An 18597-nucleotide genomic window follows, 5' to 3' on the forward strand; every position below is an offset into this window, starting at 1 on the left:
GTTTCAAGACGTTCACTGAATCCTTCACGATGTTTTGGTGGCAGGTACTAGTACATCGAAGCCTTAGAGAGCCGCTGGACTCCAGACAAGCCGTTACGAAGCGCCATCAGCCCAGGTCAGGCGACCCGAAAGGACCAGACATAAACCACCCGCTAAGAAAAGGGTAAATAAGACAAGCGATCAAGCTGGCAAGTCAGGGATACAGGATGGATTTTTCCAGGGTGTGTGAACTTCCTTATATATTCAGCCACATGTGCGGGTGTGAAAGGATTTTATGGTCTCGGTCATTCTTCTATGAAATATCGATTCTATCAATCATTCCATTTCAGAATCAAGTCCCCCCTGAATAAGTAAGGCCCCGTGATTCCCCAAACCAGCTCCTGGCCTTACCCGGCGGAACCGGCCGGGGGTATTCGGCATGGGCGGAGAGAGCATCTGAAGGGTTACTTCACCTTTGGTGATCACACACCGACCCGGGCAATCACTAGCTACAATCGATGGAATTTTTATTGAAACTATTCATAAAAAAAGCCGCCTGAAGCCCCACCCGCCTTTTCTATATAGCCGCATAACCATAACAAGTTTTCTCTAATGCCATACCAAACCAAGACCTTTCCTACAAGGAAAGAAAGAACCCGCGGCTCCCCTTTTTGAATACCCCCCTCACTCCCCCCGGAGTGAGTTCTTTTCTGCGGGATTTAGGGATTCCTGTCTTTTTAGGAGCCTATGGTTCGATTCTTGTTGTTGCTGGAGGTACACATCCCTCTTCTCAGTGTAGAACGATATACGAGAAATAGATGCTCAGCCTGCAATGTCTGATAACGGCGCTGAAGTAGTGAATCTATCGGCACCATAGCAGTGGTATACAACTTTGGACCTAACGGCCGGCCTAGTTACCTTTCGGAATGGGGGATCCCCGTTGGCAACAACCACGGTAGTAGTTGCGGAACTACTAGGCCAGGAGAGGAGCGGAAAGCCACTTGACTGTAAGGAGAGGACAACCTCTTGTTCCTGCTCCTCTTTTTTCGCTTCGGGGACGGAGGTCCTACGGCAGGTAACAGCAGGCACAAGCAAGTTGACCGAAGGGGACCAGCGCTTCTACTCCTCCACCGAGGAGCCGTTCTTGCGAGAAGCAAGGGATTTCGTGAACGGTGGGAGGTCACAGAGAATTGACCTATTCATAGAGTGATCCTATGATCGATACAGGATATAGACTATCTCATTCTTTATTCTATTCTATTCTGAAGCGAAAAAAAAAGGGTGACTCAACTTCTTAGCTAGAGTTGGTGATGGGACCTGTTGGCATAATGCACGTTGGAACGTGGGAATTCGAGGTCTCATGAACTACTACTAAAAATCAACCTTGTTTTTGTTTTATTTGTGGACAAACGATATCCGGCCAGGCCTATGGCTGGATCCTTTTAGATCTACGGGCCGGCCGGCCCCGGCCGTTTACATGAGCATAGGGAATCTATACTCGAGCGTTCCACTGGGCCCCTGACAGGATAGGTGAGGAATCACTCTGGATCTTCTTTTTTTGGGCTACAACTTCGCCGAGCCGACTAGCATCCCTTTCCACTGTGCATTTTTCGAACAAAGAAGACGACTATAGGATCGAATTCGCTCTTCAAGAAACTGCTCGTCCCATACCTTCTGCCTGTCTCATATGTGTGGAACCTGGTCTTTTTCGGTTCCAGCCTCTCCCTCGAATACATAGGGTAGGTAGGGCTGGGTGAGAAATGGTTCCCTCTTGCCAATAAACTTTCCCCGGCCTTCGATTAACCTTACTCATAAAGGGTCTTACGGTCGGGAGAACTACCTAACTAAAGAAAAATAGTGTTCTTTCTAAGAGTAGGCGTGGAGAGCTTTTTGCGGGGAAACTTGCAAGTACAGTTTGGGGGAAGGGGGAACTTCTGTTAATTTCGTGACTTGACTGACTTCAGACTGGAATCAACCATCCAAGAAATCTTTCGCCCTAAGTAAGGTCTAACTTTCTTTCTCCCGGGATTCTCTTATATAACCAACCAAGCCAGGGGAAGGGCTAGCCCAGCTATTCGATTCGAGCTATAGAGAAAGGCCCAATTAGACCAAGGATCAGATAGGCAACTGAGTTTCAGTTTCAAAAGGGATAAAATATCACTAGAACGAGGTTCAGTTCAAATCGGGTGGAAGAGAGCGGTTTAGTGGCTTTGGGGAGTCCATTGCATCAAGAGTATAGAGATTGATTGGGCCCAAGGACCCTTTTAGCAAACCAGGAATATAGTTAACAAAGAGGTATCTAAGTTGCTCCTTTCTTCAGGCTTGGCGAGGGGGAGGGGCGTACGGACCACTCCATTCGAAGTCTCACAAATGTTGCACCCCGGCAGCAAAGCGAACCACCGGAACTAAAGTCACGATTGCAGGCCTTCGGAGCCGGTGATCTGTTCGGCCTAAGATCCTCTCGAGAAAAAAAAAGGGTGACTCAACTTCTTAGCTAGAGTTGGTGATGGGACCTGTTGGCATAATGCACGTTGGAACGTGGGAATTCGAGGTCTCATGAACTACTACTAAAAACCAACCTTGTTTTTGTTTTGTTTGTGGACAAACGATATCCGGTCAGGCCTATGGCTGGATCCTTTTAGATCTACGGGCCGGCCGGCCCCGGCCGTTTACATGAGCATAGGGAATCTATACTCGAGCGTTCCACTGGGCCCCTGACAGGATAGGTGAGGAATCACTCTGGATCTTCTTTTTTTGGGCTACAACTTCGCCGAGCCGACTAGCATCCCTTTCCACTGTGCATTTTTCGAACAAAGAATACGACTATAGGATCGAATTCTCAAGAAACTGCTCGTCCCATACCTTCTGCCTGTCTCATATGTGTGGAACCTGGTCTTTTTCGGTTCCAGCCTCTCCCTCGAATACATAGGGTAGGTAGGGCTGGGTGAGAAATGGTTCCCTCTTGCCAATAAACTTTCCCCGGCCTTCGATTAACCTTACTCATAAAGGGTCTTACGGTCGGGAGAACTACCTAACTAAAGAAAAATAGTGTTCTTTCTAAGAGTAGGCGTGGAGAGCTTTTTGCGGGGAAACTTGCAAGTACAGTTTGGGGGGAGGCGGGCGTCGACCCTACCTTATGAGTATTCGGACTATAACAGTTCCGATGAACAGTCACTCACTTTTGACAGTTATACGATTCCAGAAGATGATCTAGAATTGGGTCAATCACGTTTATTAGAAGTCGACAATAGAGTGGTTCTACCAGCAAAGAGCCATATATGTTTTATTGTAACATCTGTTGATGTACCTCATAGTTGGGTTGTACCTTCCTTAGGTGTCAAATGTGATGCTGTACCGGGTCGTTTAAATCAGACCTCTATTTCGGTACAACGAGAAGGAGTTTACTATGGTCAGTGCAGTGAGATTTGTGGAACTAATCATGCCTTTATGCCTATCGTCGTAGAAGCTGTTCCTAGGAAAGATTATGGCTCTCGGGTATCCAATCAATTAATCCCACAAACCGGGGAAGCTTAAGCGGAAATGAAAGAGGAGGTTGAGGGAAGCCACTAAATTGAGAGCTTCGCTCGCTCGCTCTAACGCTCGTTTAGTAGACAGCGAGTGGAGTGCATAAGCCCCTTTAGAGATAGGGGTGAGTACTACACGAGCTCGTAAGTAAAGTACGGAACGAGCCTTGTCTACGAAGCAGAGCGACCTCATCTTGCTTGCTTCTGGCGAAGCTTCTAGCTCTAAATAATAGGAATTCAGGTATGGCAGGAATACTGTCGACCATTACGAGCGATAGCGAAGCCAAGCCGTATAAAGGCGAGCAGCCCTTATAGCAATAGCAAACGGCCTACTTATAGCCTATCAACAGGTCAGTCAATATCAGTAGGGGTCCTCTTGCCTAAAAAAAGGAGTCAGCCCAACATGGGCAATGATAGACAGACCAAAGATTTACGCAGTCCTTGTGTGCTTGCTTTGTGCACCGGCATAGCTATTTACGTAGTCCTTGTGTGCTTGCTTTGTGCACTGGCATAGCAGAATTTGAATCTGCTGGCTCAGATGAGTGGCTCTTGGCTTCGTAAACATATCTATGTTCTTGCTTTTTCACTACCAATGAGTAGGCAGCTTTGGATGCTTATGGAGATATGGCTTTGTTAAAGATCTGCTTAGTGTGTGCTTTCTCGGGTGCTACTTAGAATAGAGATAGTCAGACTCTAACTTGAGAATGTTATAGCGCTGTGAAATAAGGACATTCTGATCGACCCGATTGGCTCTCGTTCTGGTTTGGCGGAAAGGGGAAAAGCACAAAATCTTTCTTCCTGGTTGGTGTACTAGGGCGAGGCGAATCCCAACCCTTTCGTTAGCTAGCTTAGCTTTCCCTCTTTTCAATCTATATCAGATCCTCCATTACTTCTTCGCCAATACCTTTTAGCTTTCCTTTAGCTGCTACTTTTTCCCAGTCCACGCCCAATCAGAGTAGTCAGTGTGCCTGCTCCGTCCTTCTTTGACGAAATGGATGCTGTAGGAGAGGTTGGGAAGGAGGGACTTCGCTAAAGATGGTCTGTCTGTGCGCGAGGAAGGTCTTTTTCCTTTCTCCTTCCATTGCTTGACTAGGTTCGCTTTGCAAGGAAGGGAAGGCATCCGTGCAGGTAGAAAAGGGCGGAGGTCAAGCTATGGGCACAAGGAGGTAAGGTATAGTAAGTTACTTCTTCGTCTTTTGCTTGTCATTGGATTGGAAGCCGCAGGCGATGCCTTCTTGCTTGTGTAGTTGTGACGGTTTTCAACCACCATTTATAAAACAAAAAAAATGTCGCATTAACAAAGGGATATTACGACGGTTATAAAGATATATTACAACGGTTTTCGAAAAACCTTGTAATATGTTTGTGACAGGAGGGATTACGGCGTTTTCTTATAACGTCGTTATTGCAGGTTATGGCAGTTTGAAACTGCCGTATTATGTCTTTAAAACCGCCGCAAATGCCCTGCTTTTTTTGTAGTGTGTTGATCATAGTAGACTTTGGGATGCTTTGAGCATATGCATTAGGAGATCAATAGAGATTGAAAAGGTCTACAAAATATGATTAAAATGCATGCATTTATCACATCATGAATTACGTATTGTCTTTCTCTTTTTTTCCTAAAGAAGCATTAACACATGAAGATTGCTCACTCCTATTCACATTCATATTTTCCCATTATTTAGCTTTGTAGGTAATCTTAACTCAACCTAAAAGATTAGTTTTAGAATTGAATATTGTCAAAGATCATATTATAGGAAAAATAATCATCTCATTCTCCGGTGAACACTTGATGGAATTCATTCGATCCTTCATATTAGCCAAATTTGTTAATAATTAGTGGTGTATTGTAGAGATGCAATCATATTTTTGAATTGATCTTTTGATCAAATTGTACAAAATCACGTATTGATTTCGACTGCTTGTTGATTAGTTTAGTCTAGAAATAGAATTATTATTTCACATTTTGTTTATTATGTTGGATTGTTTTGGTTAAAAATAATTTTAACTCAACCCAAAAAATTAGTTATAGAATTGAATATTAATTATATTATTGATTAATGTGAGACGCACGTGAAAAAAAATGCGTACACTAAACTACTCTTTTAGAAATACTCGAGCAAAATATTTAGAATATTTCATATCACACACTAAAAAGAAGCTTCAATAGGATTTTACAACCAAAACAAATATGAAACGGCTCATCTCTCTCTATTTATGCAGAAAACATTATTCTAACTCCATACTCTACCCGTTATTGTTTTTCTTCTCACATTCGCTCTTTTCTCGCCTTCTTAAAAAATAACAAGTTTTGATACCATGTTTTTGATTATTGAAATCATTTTTTTTTGTTTATTGTAATTCCAATATATCAGCGACTTAATACTCCTTGTGCTAGGAGATTGTTATTAATTGATATGAATCATAATTTCTTTTATACTCGTTTTTACTTAGCATTTTCTTAAGTAGTTTTTACTTCGTTAAAGAAGATTGAAATAAAAATAAATTAAGTTTTGTTTTGCCTAACAAATTTAAAAAAGTTAGTGTTGTCATTCTTTTTCGTAATCATTATTTATGATATAATATGCTTAAAGGACATAGAGTCTTTGTTTATATGTGCAATAGGTAATTGAATAAATACAAGATGTTAAGCATGTATTTATAATATATTACCTTTGATGTTGTTGTAAGAAATGTATTTACTAATATGATAATTTAAATAATTAAATTTAAAGTCTTAAATATTTTATATTGTTGAAAAGTAGACAATGTTTTTCTTTCTTCAGTTATTTTTGGACTTTTTAAAATTTCCTATGAACTTTAATATTGTTTAAATTAAACTATTAGGGGAATTTTCACATATAGCCACTCAAAAATAGTCCAATTACTCTCCATAGCTATAGTTTGATAATTACAATTCGTATGAGGAGAGAGGCGGGCAAGACTGGGAGAGAGAGGAGAGAGGCGAGAGAGGGGGCAAAGAGTGGGAGAAAGGTGAATTGTATATGTATATAGGTTAGATAATTGTATATTATACATATGTATTTGTATATATGGCAAGCGAGATTGGGAGAGGGAGGAGAGAGGCGAGTGAGATTAGGAGAGGGAAGAGAGAGGCGAGTGAGAGGGCAGAGGGTGGGAGAGAGGTGAATTGTATATGTTTATAGGTTAGATAATTGTATATTATACATATGTATTTGTATATTCTGGCGAATTATACATATACAAATGTGGCTAATTATACAAACTCGGAATCAGCCCGCGTAATTAATGTATAATGTTAGTCGTGAGTGATAATTATACCAAACTATAGCTATGATGAGTAATTAAGTAGTATATGTTTGCTTAACCGCGTAATTTTCCCTTAAAAAATTGGGTCTCAAATTTTTGAGGGCCCAAATCAATATTTAGTGTAGTATATTAGGTGTAAAGAGTTATAATGAAATATAAAAGGTGACGTTTTTTTAAAATAAAAAGTAAAGCAAGATAAATAAATTAAAATAGATAGAATACTATATTTAATACTCTTTTTAAATTTTTGGTTTTAACTTTACATAAAATTTACTTCACATAAAATTTAAGAAGGTAAAGAAGGGTCAGTTTGACAACAAATATAGTTGGGGGAAAACTTGGGAAAAAATTGAAAATTACTCCCTCCGTCCATTTTTAATTGTCAGGGTTGCACTTTTCGAAAGTCAATTTGACTAATTTTCAAAGTTAAATTAGATTACATTAATTCGATATTTTAAACAAAAAATTTAGATAGTCAAAAAATATACAAAAAGTACTATAAATTACAATTTTTTGCATATCAATACGATGAAAAATACATCATAAAATGTTTTGTCACGCCCCAAACTCAAGGGGCGCAACTGGCTCCTAATGCCAAAACTCAAGCCCGACCCGACCCTGCTGAACCATTTGCTACTAGCGCATGGCAGACACGCACAATCAAGAAAACAAACTAGTATATCCCGGCTTAAAACTAAGCCCTCGACCGGTAAGGCCCTTGTCAACATATATATAAATGAAACAGCTACTCCCAAGAGTTCATATAAAGAAATAGCCAACTAGAACAGAAGTCCTGATTGGGGCGTCGAGGCCACCATGATATCTATACAAAAACTGGAAGCAGGTATATATCAAGACAATACATCCAACAGCTCACAAGCTTCAGCAAACCAACAAAACTAGGCCAGCATGACCATAACCTAGCTGTACACCCCACACACTAGTCTGCAAGCCTCAAATAGTAGTAAAGATTGGCGGGACAGGGCCCCAGCTTACCCATAAAAATATACACAACAAAAGCTAACAAACCTTCAAACTCTGGCAGCTCCGGAGGAAAGGGGCTAGCCAACCGAATAGAAGTCAATCATGCTACTGAGGAGGTCTACTCGGTCGTCTGTCAGGACCTACATGCATGAATGCAGCGCCCCCAAGCAATGGGGTGTCAGTACAAAATAATGTATAGAGTATGAAAGGTTGTAGACTAAATGAGCAAGTATCATAATCTACCAAAATCAATCAAGTAAAGAAATCAAATTTAGATAAGTGTGCCAACCCATTACTGAATCTAATAAAATACAATAATGATCAAGCATCAACCTAACCAAGCTCCCATAAGCCCGGTAGGTACAAACAACATACCATCTACTTAGGCCCTCATAAGCCCAGAAGGTGTCAAATCAATCTACATAACTTTATCGGTTGCCCCTTGTCTTTGTAAGAAGTCACATAGCCCTTTTTGGCAACTATATAGCCCCGTAGGCAGCGCATAGCCCTCTTAGGCAACATCATAGCTCTGTGGGCTGCACGTAGCCCTCTTTTGCATTACATAGCCCTGTAGGCAATACATTGCCCTCTTTGGCGTCAAAATAGCCCCGTAGGCAACACATAACACTCTTTGGCATCAATATAGCCCCGTGGGCAACACATAGCCCTCTTTGGTAATAACATAGTCCTATTAGAAAACATCATAGCCCCCATAGGCAGTTCATAGATCAACAACTAACCATAATAGCCCCAAGGGCGACAACAAACAACTAAATAGGCTGAAGGCAAGCAATTTAACTATAAACAATATATATGAATAATGTCCAAGTCGTTCCTAACTTAGGGTTGTTCTGAACAGATTATGAGTCCCTAAAATGAGGGTTTATAACCACTCAATCAGCCAACCACTCACAATTACATCTACAACATAACTAACATTAACTACCCTATTATATCACTCCCAAGCTCTAAGGAAACATGCCGAACGAAGGGAGTAGACTTAACATACCTTTTCCTTTATAATTTATATTGAAAATACCTCTGTCCGCACCACTACAACACTAAAGAAAAGGGTAAAATCAATCAGTAATTAAGGATAAAAATTACTACGACAATTCGACAATCGATACGGATTCCTATCATAAACTACAAAACAAGACCTAAGGTATCCGTAAACTGATAAAAGGTGATTCCTACATTTCTTTAAATGACCAGAACACTTGAATACAATCACTCCACTGGAAAAAAAACCCTAGCTGCCACAACTTCCACGGAGCTACACCGCTCAATTCACCGTGAAAATTATACCAAAACGACAAGCTCGCGACGTAGGGCAATTTTCGATAAGAGGCCAAGAAGAGATCATGAACACACAAGGATGATTTGAGGAGTATTTCTCTGATTTTTGTGGGTTTCTCACGATTTTGAATGAAGGAAAATGAAGAAAATGCTATCTTATAAGCTTCCACCGACTTAGAGGTCCCACCTCACGTGCCTACTTGCGTAGTCTCGCAAAAGCGCGAATATCTCTCTATTCTGAAGTCGTATGAGCAAACTGTTTGATGCGTTGGAAACTAGACTCATAGACTTCGATTTTATGGGTCTTGGGCCCCATAACTCGTTATAGATTGGGAGAAAACTTCCGAAATATATGACCCAAATTTCAGAGAAATCTTTAAAAAGGAACTTACGATAACTTTCGCCCACTTTTATTTTGCGACTTATCTTACTTCAAAACTTGAGATACAACCCTTTAACACTTAAAATATGACATACCACATCATTCTTAATTTATTACCCACCCTCTTTGTCTTTCCACAAATGTATGAATTAATTTAGACGTTTAGAAAAGTTGGGGTGTTACATGTTAGTCAAAGTTTTAATAGTTTGACTATAAAAAAAAGAAACCACGACAAATAAAAGTGGACGGAGGGAGTAGTGTTTGGCCATATAATTTGTCATTACTTTACAAATATATGTGGCAAACATCCCAAGTTCCCAAGTTCTAGGAAAAACTAGAATTTGGGCCAACTTTTTGTTGTAACAATACCGAACTTTGGAAAGGACCTTTTACCCCCCTTGCACTATTTAATAGTGTGTTTTACAGGTATATATGTGCCCACGTGAACATCATAAATATTGAATCATTATAAATAGTAACGTGTCCACGTGGGCACATATATACCTTTTAAATACTCTATTAAATAGTGCAGGGGGGTAAAAAGTTCTCCATAAAGTTTGGTATCGTAACAATAATTTCAGCCAAAGTTAGAGTATTTTTCAGACCATTTTCCCTAAAAATTACTTCAAACTTTATATTTTATAAAAATGCACATCATTTATAGTTTAAGACTAAATTTCATTTCTAGTTTGTTGTACAGAATTTATACCAATATATACATATTTTATATAAATTTTATCCGAGCTTGCTAGCCAAAGTCACTTCCAATTACAAGTAGTAATAGAGCTTTTTGTATACAAATCAATAGTATTTTCTTTTGTTTTCTTCCTCTTTTTTCAAATTCATATTAATTATGTTCATTGTCATAGCTTTCAAGAATATTTTCATTATAAACGATAATATAAACTTATGAGTATTTTTAATAATTTTTAGAACTTTTGGGTATAATTCATTTTTTTCTAAAGTTAAATATTTCTCCCAAAGTCTATGACCAAAAACGTGGTGAAACTTCACCAAAAAAATGACTTGTCAAAAATATTTGAAATTTTGTGGCCATACACTAGCGATGTTTCGAATCTCGTAGTGTTAAACTAAATATATGTAAAATATGTTAAAATATCTTCTATTTTAAGAAAGTAAAGAAGACTTTTGAATTTCGTTATCCTAAATATGTCTCATGAGAAGTTGAAATTAAAGAGTTGCCAAAAACGAAAAAATGTTCTTTTTTAAAGGGACTAAAAAGAAAATAAAACAAACAAATTAATTAAAATGAATGAAGTAGTATATTTCTCTCTCCGTTAGCTTTTACTTGCCCACTTTATACTTTACTCTCCTTTTAAGAAATAACTAGTATATGTGCCCGCACGTTGCGTGGTTAGTTGATAAATGTAATTTGGAGAAGAAATAATTAACATTAAGCATAAAATATAAAATATGTAAAAAAAATTAATATATTAAAAATAACAATAAAAATAAATAAAATAATTTCAAAATAAGAGACATGTGTTATGTCCAGAAGGAGAATGGAAGGATAAAATTTCAAGCTTCTATTATAGAGTCGTTTGTGAAATTGTTTGGAATTGTGTGCAAATAGCAATAGTCGATATAATGAATTTTTAGAATTTAATGCTAAACTTATGTTGTATATTTTTTTAGTGGGTGTAAAAGGAATCCTATTTTTCTATAAAGAAAAACAATTTAACTTTAAATCATTATTTTTTATCTTAAATAAAGTAATTTATAGTCATAAAAATACTAGTAATTTAGACCAAATTTTTTAAATATATTTAGATTTTGCACAAACATATAAGAAGATTATTCACAAAATTTGAGTTATTTATTGGAGACTTAGATTGATTTGAACAAGTTAGAGACGCTTATACACCTTAATGCAATGTCATACGTTCACTTATATATATATATTATGTATATAGATGTATTACAATGTATTAGATGTGTTTATATATCTAGTACAAGAAAAGTGTGAATTACATGGGGATTTTCCTGGGGATTAGTATGAAAATTTGCAGGAAAATAAGTTTCCTACAGATTTTCATACTAATTCCCAAGAAAATCCCCATGCAATTCACACTTTTATGGTAGTATCTATATATACCATTAAGCAGTATTATGCATTATTATACAAAATTTGACTCCGTCTTCTTCCTTGAGCTCGTTTGAAATTTGTCTCAAATCTACTCCAAATCACTTCAGATTTAAGTTTTGATCTTCTCTTGATGTTTCCATTAACACTCAATTCAAACAACTAACAAATTCGAAAAATTCAAATTTAAGATTTAACTCAAATCTATTTTCAGTCGCTTCAAATTTAAGTTTCAATTAAACTCTAATTTTCAATCGATGGAAAGATCACCTGATCCAACAAACTAACAAACTTGAATTTAAAATTTATATAACTAACTTGTGTTTTTGACTTTTAGATATGTATAAGTATAAAGATGCAATTGATTTTGGTGTCACTCATCGTGTAAATATAAATTTTGAGCTTGTAACGCCTATTCGTGTACCTGTAGAAAGTTTGTGAAATTTTGACCAATCATCATTATTATTTAAAGGTTGGGCTAAAGAATGAGAAAACATGCTTAAATCATATATAAAGTGGGTTAAACTAGGTAAAATTATAAAATATAAATCAATTTTAATAGAATTGTTATCTCAACGGACAAAAAGAGTAATTTTTGAATGGTTGTGCAATGGTTTGACTTGGTTATGCAGTAATATCAAAAAAATAAAATTAATTGAAACGATTTTTGTATTGTTATGATAGAACTACTAACTAGTGGTGATGCGCCAAAGGATATATGTATATCATTGTATGTTATGCATATATCTTGTATATGCTCTGTGTATGTCATCTGCATCCGTATTATATACACATAATATATATGTGATATACATATGATATACAAGTTACATCATGAGATTGTTCAAAGTACATGCATTTATTTGTTCATGAATTACGCATTGTCTTTCTATTTTTTCTATAGAAGCATTAACCCATGAAGATTGCACTCTTCACATTCATATTTTCCCCATTATTCAGCTTTAAACATAATTTGAAGGAGAAACTAAGTAAATATTTCATAAAAGCAAAATAATTACAAATATATACTCCTTTAGATTTATATCCCATTATATAATTACACTATATACTCCCCAATTAATTTTGCTTAACTGATAGGAGTACTAAATAAGTATTATATATTGTATTAGTATCATTAAGGATGATAATTTTGTTAAATTAATACTAAATCAATATATATATATATATATATATATATATATACACACACACACACACACATTACAATGTTATCAAGAGTTGTTGGTGGCTCCGGAAAGGGCTTTGGGTCGAGATCCATAGGTAACACTATTATTGAAAGTGAAAAAAACTACAAGAGTTGATACAGAACAAAGGAGAAAGTGTGGAAAGATTTTTTCATCATTTTTTTTTTGCTTTTAACAGATCAAATTGTTGATTTTATTTTTATTTTTTGTTGCTTTCAACAGATATTTTAATGTATCTAGTTGATTTTGATTCTTAAATTATTGTATAATTTGATCGTTTCACCTTTATGATACATTACAATTTTATCATGTACAATATATCGTTTTCAAATATTAGTTTTGATACATAACTCTAATTTATTGAAACTCAAATTAGTATGTATCATGTTCATAGTTATGTATTGGATACACAACTATTACAAATTTTGTTATCTTTTACTATCGATACATACACCCTGCCTTATTCAACTAGTCAAAAGCTATGTATCTGTAGACACTACCAAATGTTACTGTTGATACATAAACACTAATGTTTTATAACAAAATCAGTTTGTATCATATTCATAGTAATGTATATGACACATAACTTTGCTATGTATATAACATAGTTATGTATCACATGTTAAGTATCTGCAACACAATTTTATAAATATCAGTGCATATGTTTTTTTATATGATATATAACTATATAAAATTGTAGACTTTTTTTTAATCTATTACGATTTGGGAGAGATTTGAGAGAAGAAAATTTGAATTGTTTGGAGCTGTTATTTGGGAGAGATTGGCATTAATTTGATTTGCATTATTTGGAGAGCTAACATTTAATTTTATATTTAATTTCCTTTTTAATCTCAACAAACTAGTTATATAATGTATCAAATGTGATGTATCCGGAAGAATAAGATGTATGCGGATGACAACAATTTTAGGGAATTTTTGTAAAAGAGTAGGAATAGAATGTAATTTGCTCCTTACACTATGGGTTTTGTAAATTTTTTACAATAAATTAAATATTCGCTAATTAAATGGTTTGACACTAAATAAATTAATTATTTTATAAATATTCGCCAATTAACTAATCGTAGTTATCGAATAGTTCAAAATTTCAAACCAACTTCACCGCCTGATCTAGAAATGAACCGAGGCAACTATCAAGGCAACTATCAGAAGGAGTAAAATGGAAATTTTACAAAAAAAAAATCCACAAGTTATGGTTCGTTGTTTTAGTTGAACCCTTGGAGTTTATGAAGACTCCATTTTTATTGTCATTTAAACATGCTTCCGTATCTTTAAATGCCTTAGTTTTCATATAATTTGTTAGTTTGAGTTGTAGTAATGGTTCTCCCACCGGAGGGTTAGTGTGGGTGTCAATCACAACGGTTTGAATTGTAACAAATAATTAGGTGAAACACTTTATTGTTGAGTCCGGCCTCAAAACGGACATCTTTTGAACTCCATATAGATCAAAAGGGACCCTCCCTTTATGGTTTAAAACACAACATGGACCTAAAAAGTGTCCGTTTGTATAGCGTCTAAAAAGTCGTAAATTTCAATGTTAAGAGTATGTTGTTACATGTCTTATGATAATTGAAGTTACTAACTCAATTATTCTAATGACTAATAAAAAGTTCATGTACCCAAAATCTCAAATTAATTGAGGAAATTAAAGTCCGATTCTGCTGCAAAACTCATTAAAAAACGTTCAAAAATGGAACATGAAGAATCCACAAAGTTGCAACATTAATTCTTGTTTACAACTTGATAAAGCCGGCCAAAGAGTAGTATAGAATCTTGACCTAGCTAGCTAGTGACAAAAATTAGTCCAATAATTTTTGTATTATTTGTGAAACGTCTAGCTCATGAGTGGAGGATTCGTCGTCGTTAACCCAACATTGTTGGTTGACAATTTTGAGAGGCATTGGGATTTCAAGCATCAACATCTCAGTGTGGAGATAAGAGCAATAGGTGTGGAACGTTGTGGGAGTCACATTTAATTGAAACCCTATTCCAAATAAGAAGTCCACTTCTAGCAAGTTCATCTCCCTTGTGCTTATTCCTCCTACTTTCCCATAGTAACCATTGTTGTAAAATCTGCCAAAACCAAAATATTTTTCAACTTTCAAGACAATGCGCGCAATTAATTCATAACAATTGAAATATTTATCGTGAAAATTCAAGCGTTATGGTAAGTAACTTTTTATACATTTTTAATCAGATGTCTTAGATTTGAACCCGGGGAACAAAGTCATTTATGCATAGGGAGCATTAGTTTACCTCCTAAGGTTGAAATCTCCCGACGTGGATCCAGATTAGTCAAATTTCAAATTGGATACTCGACACAAAGTAAGAGATAAAAAAAATGATTGAAATATTTACTTTCCCAAACTTTATGCTTATTGTGTTACCAAATAAATGAGAAATTTCAATATACATGTGAATATCTGATTAAACAACCTTCGAGCTAATTCAACTTTTTAGGTAAAAATGTCATAATACTTAAAATCATAATTATGTTAAGATAACTATGACAGATAGATTGTTTAATATCTTTTAAGTATAATAATGTCATGTTAAATCGTCTTAATTAGAATATTGTTGGGGATGGTGGGGGCCTGTAGTGGAGGATCACTGATTATAAACTTCACATCAAGGAATTAAGTTGAAAGCTACTAAAAAAGCAAATTAATTGTAATTTAATTAGTGACAATAGCAAAGAGTTGAATGACAGCTAATAATGCCTTTCTAAAAATCAAGATTTCAGATCTACAATTGGATATTCCACTAATTACCAAAATCATTTTTAAAAAAAATTAAAATAAAAACCAAAAATAGAAGGATCAACCGACGAAAAAAGGAAAATGTCAAAGCTACAGAGCTAGCATAGTTGCGTTACAGTTTTTTTTTATTATAATTATGTAGTAATCACAAAGCACTAAACCTATTAATATAGACTATAGGGCGTTTTAAAGGGGAAAATTTACTTTATAGAATAAATTATTTTATTCTTAGAATTCAATCAGGATAGATTTCATTTATATTAGATATATATATATAGAGATCACATTTATTTCATCATTTTGACATTTAATATTAATGTTAATAAAAACTTTTAGTTATTAGTATAAGCAAGCAACATTTTACTTCTTTTTCACCCTTAATGAAATGATTCATAGCCACACAAAAACTTAATTGGCTTGCATTTCATAATTAGAGGCAAATTTAAACTAGAAAGGGTACCTATATATCATTATAAATTAATATTTAACTATAACAATACTAATAAATTTTACATAAATCATTACTATAGAGTCCAACTTAATTAATTACTTAAGTACACCACTTCAATATTTTCTCTCTCTCAATTTATGTGATAGAGAAATTTTTTTATTAATCCATAAAAAAAAAAAAAAATCTATAATTGAAAACAATCTAACTTTAAAATTTCTTCTTCACCCCTAATGAATTGATTTATAGTCACACAAAAACGTTGGGAGGGTCAGCAGACAAAAGACAGCACATCATATCTTAGGTGATTTTGTCTGGATTTGAAACATGGACATTTCACATGTTCTTATTTGATACCGCTTTTGCTTCAGGATGGCGTCGGCAACTTGGTATTTAAATGCACCTTAGCCAATCAATTCGCGTGCTTCTCGATTATTTAACCAAATGTTTATTAGGTTTTATTAATATAGATACAAAAAATAACTTTATCTACTAAAGATACATATGTCTATCAAAACTTAAGCAGATGAGAGGATATTACCTAGTAATTTTTGGCCTTTCATATTTTTAGGTGCCCTTTAAAGATGATAAATGGAATTAGTTTCTATTTAAAAAAACAAAGCAATTAAGTAACATTCTATTAGTATAGGTAAATACGATAATTCCTTATGTTAGACACTACTAATTTGTTTAAGGAATTAATGATGTAAGGTCAACGAAGTTGGATGAATTAGTAAGTTAACCAATTATGTCAAAGTCAGGATACATGGTGCTTACAAACTACTCTTTCACAAGAGCTTTCATACTGTGCAGCACGAATTTCAAGGCAATTTTTATTATGATTTTTTATAAGTCCAAAATAATTACAAAAAATCATACTTTCACTAATTTGTACTAGTAATTTTGTAGATGTAAAAGGTTTTTTCAGAAACTAACAGCAAGAATCTATCTGTCCATGTGGTGTGGTGTGGTGTGGTGAGGTGTGAGAGATAGAAATAAATAGTTTTGAGATAAAAATTAGTCTAGAAATAAAATTTTGATGTCTTGTTTAGTTGTCAAGGTTGGAATAACTTATCTAATCTAAGTTTTCCCTTATACATGATGTGATAGTTATCTTAGAAATTAATCCTGAAATAACGTATTTCCAACCAAAATCAAGTCATTATAAAAGTTCTTTCTAAAGTATCTATTTTCTAAAAATCAAATCATTATAGTCATCATCCTATCTGGCAAATGACCTGTTATACTACTCACATTACAAGTAAACAATTACTCAAATCGTTTCAATTTATTTGACGATTATGTCTTATAGGCCACATACTTTAAAAAAAAAAAAAAATCAAAATTCATGATTTTAAACATATCATGTCATAAGTCATAAAAAATAGTAAAATGAAAAAAATTCAGTAATATTTTTCAAGTACAGAAAGTTGTGAAGCAAAACTCTGAATTTTTTTTCCTATTAGCTCTGTTCTATGTTTTGTGCATATATATATGTACAATAATGTGATTGCTAAAACTTAGCTAAAATTATAAATCTATCATATTATGTTTTAAGATTGATATTAAATGTATGTACAATTTATATTATATAAGAAATTTGAAAACAAAGCGAAGTGAAAGAACTCACATATCATCCATGAATTTAGCAGAAACCAAGACACTCGTGATGAGTAAGCGATGAACATTGAAAGAATTGATCGGCAACAATGGCTGCATCTGTGAGAATCGATCAAGATAAATATACGCCACGATGAAACAAGAAGGGCTACAATTTGCATATTTGAATATCCTCTCCAAGTAACTTTGAACAGAAATTGTAGGCCTAGTAAGTCCATCAAATATCGAAATTTTTTGTGCACTATATCTACCGTTGAGATCATTTGTTTCCGCCACTCTTTCAAGAACAGAAGCCATGAAATTTATAACTCTAGGCATTTCTTCATCAGATTTCTGTATTTCAGCCATTGATTTGAACAAAATTGTCTTCTTTGTTCTGCAGATATATAATGTATTTTTTTGTTTTGTGTGTGTGAGAGGAGAAGTTGGGTTGTAAATTAGCTGTTAGGATTGACCAAGGGAGTAAATGTGAACAATCTTCTCTTTTTGTAGTGTTCTTTTACTTCTATTTATAGTTGTAGGAATAAAATAAAACTAATGAGCGTCGGTTGTGATAAAAAAAAAAAAGGAAGTCTAATAATGTAAATATGACGATGACATTATGAAAGTGCCAAGATATATGGCTTTGTAATTTGCATTACTTATAAGTTATTTATCTAGCTTGTTCTTACTCCGTCTAGCGTCTTTCGATTGGGGTCCATCTTGGGGATTAGGTTAGACCGCTTGGTGTTTTCAATCTATCGAAAGTTATCTTTTATATCGTGTCATAAGTGAGGAAGAAAGTGATGTAGAAATAAGAAAGGGCCTTTGAGATGAAGGGGACATGAACAAGAGGGATCCACTAAAGAAGATCCTTCTCCTTCCCTCTTTTCAAAAGAAAGGTAGGATTCAGACAAAATTGATGAAACATAAGAAATCTCTCGTGCTTAAGATATTATGAGAATTAGAAGACGTATTTCTTACATACTTTTTCTTAGCTGGTGT

At 34.9% G+C, this 18597-nt stretch overlaps 1 protein-coding gene across 1 annotated transcript; it reads right to left on the reverse strand.

Moving 5' to 3' along the window:
- Positions 1 to 14381: 14381 nt before the first annotated feature.
- On the reverse strand, positions 14382 to 18196 carry LOC102588890 (cyclin-U4-1-like). The gene is made up of 2 exons (XM_006366664.2): positions 17624 to 18196; positions 14382 to 14859 (listed from the first exon to the last, which is right to left on the reverse strand). Exons 1-2 carry the CDS (start codon positions 17959 to 17961, stop codon positions 14586 to 14588), a joined length of 612 nt encoding a protein of 203 aa, XP_006366726.1. The 5' UTR covers positions 17962 to 18196; the 3' UTR covers positions 14382 to 14585.
- Between the last annotated feature and the right edge of the window lie 401 nt (positions 18197 to 18597).

The sequence above is a fragment of the Solanum tuberosum genome, unplaced genomic scaffold (assembly GCF_000226075.1).
Source record: "Solanum tuberosum cultivar DM 1-3 516 R44 unplaced genomic scaffold, SolTub_3.0 scf00637, whole genome shotgun sequence".
Taxonomy (NCBI): domain Eukaryota; kingdom Viridiplantae; phylum Streptophyta; class Magnoliopsida; order Solanales; family Solanaceae; genus Solanum; species Solanum tuberosum.

Bases quoted from the DNA above. Each gene is read 5' to 3' on its own strand.
- LOC102588890 (XM_006366664.2), bottom strand. From the start codon at position 17,961: ATGGCTGAAATACAGAAATCTGATGAAGAAATGCCTAGAGTTATAAAT. The intron at 14,860-17,623 runs GTGAGTTCTTTC...TGGTTTTGGCAG, and splicing joins GCTAAATTCATGGATGATAT to ATTTTACAACAATGGTTACT.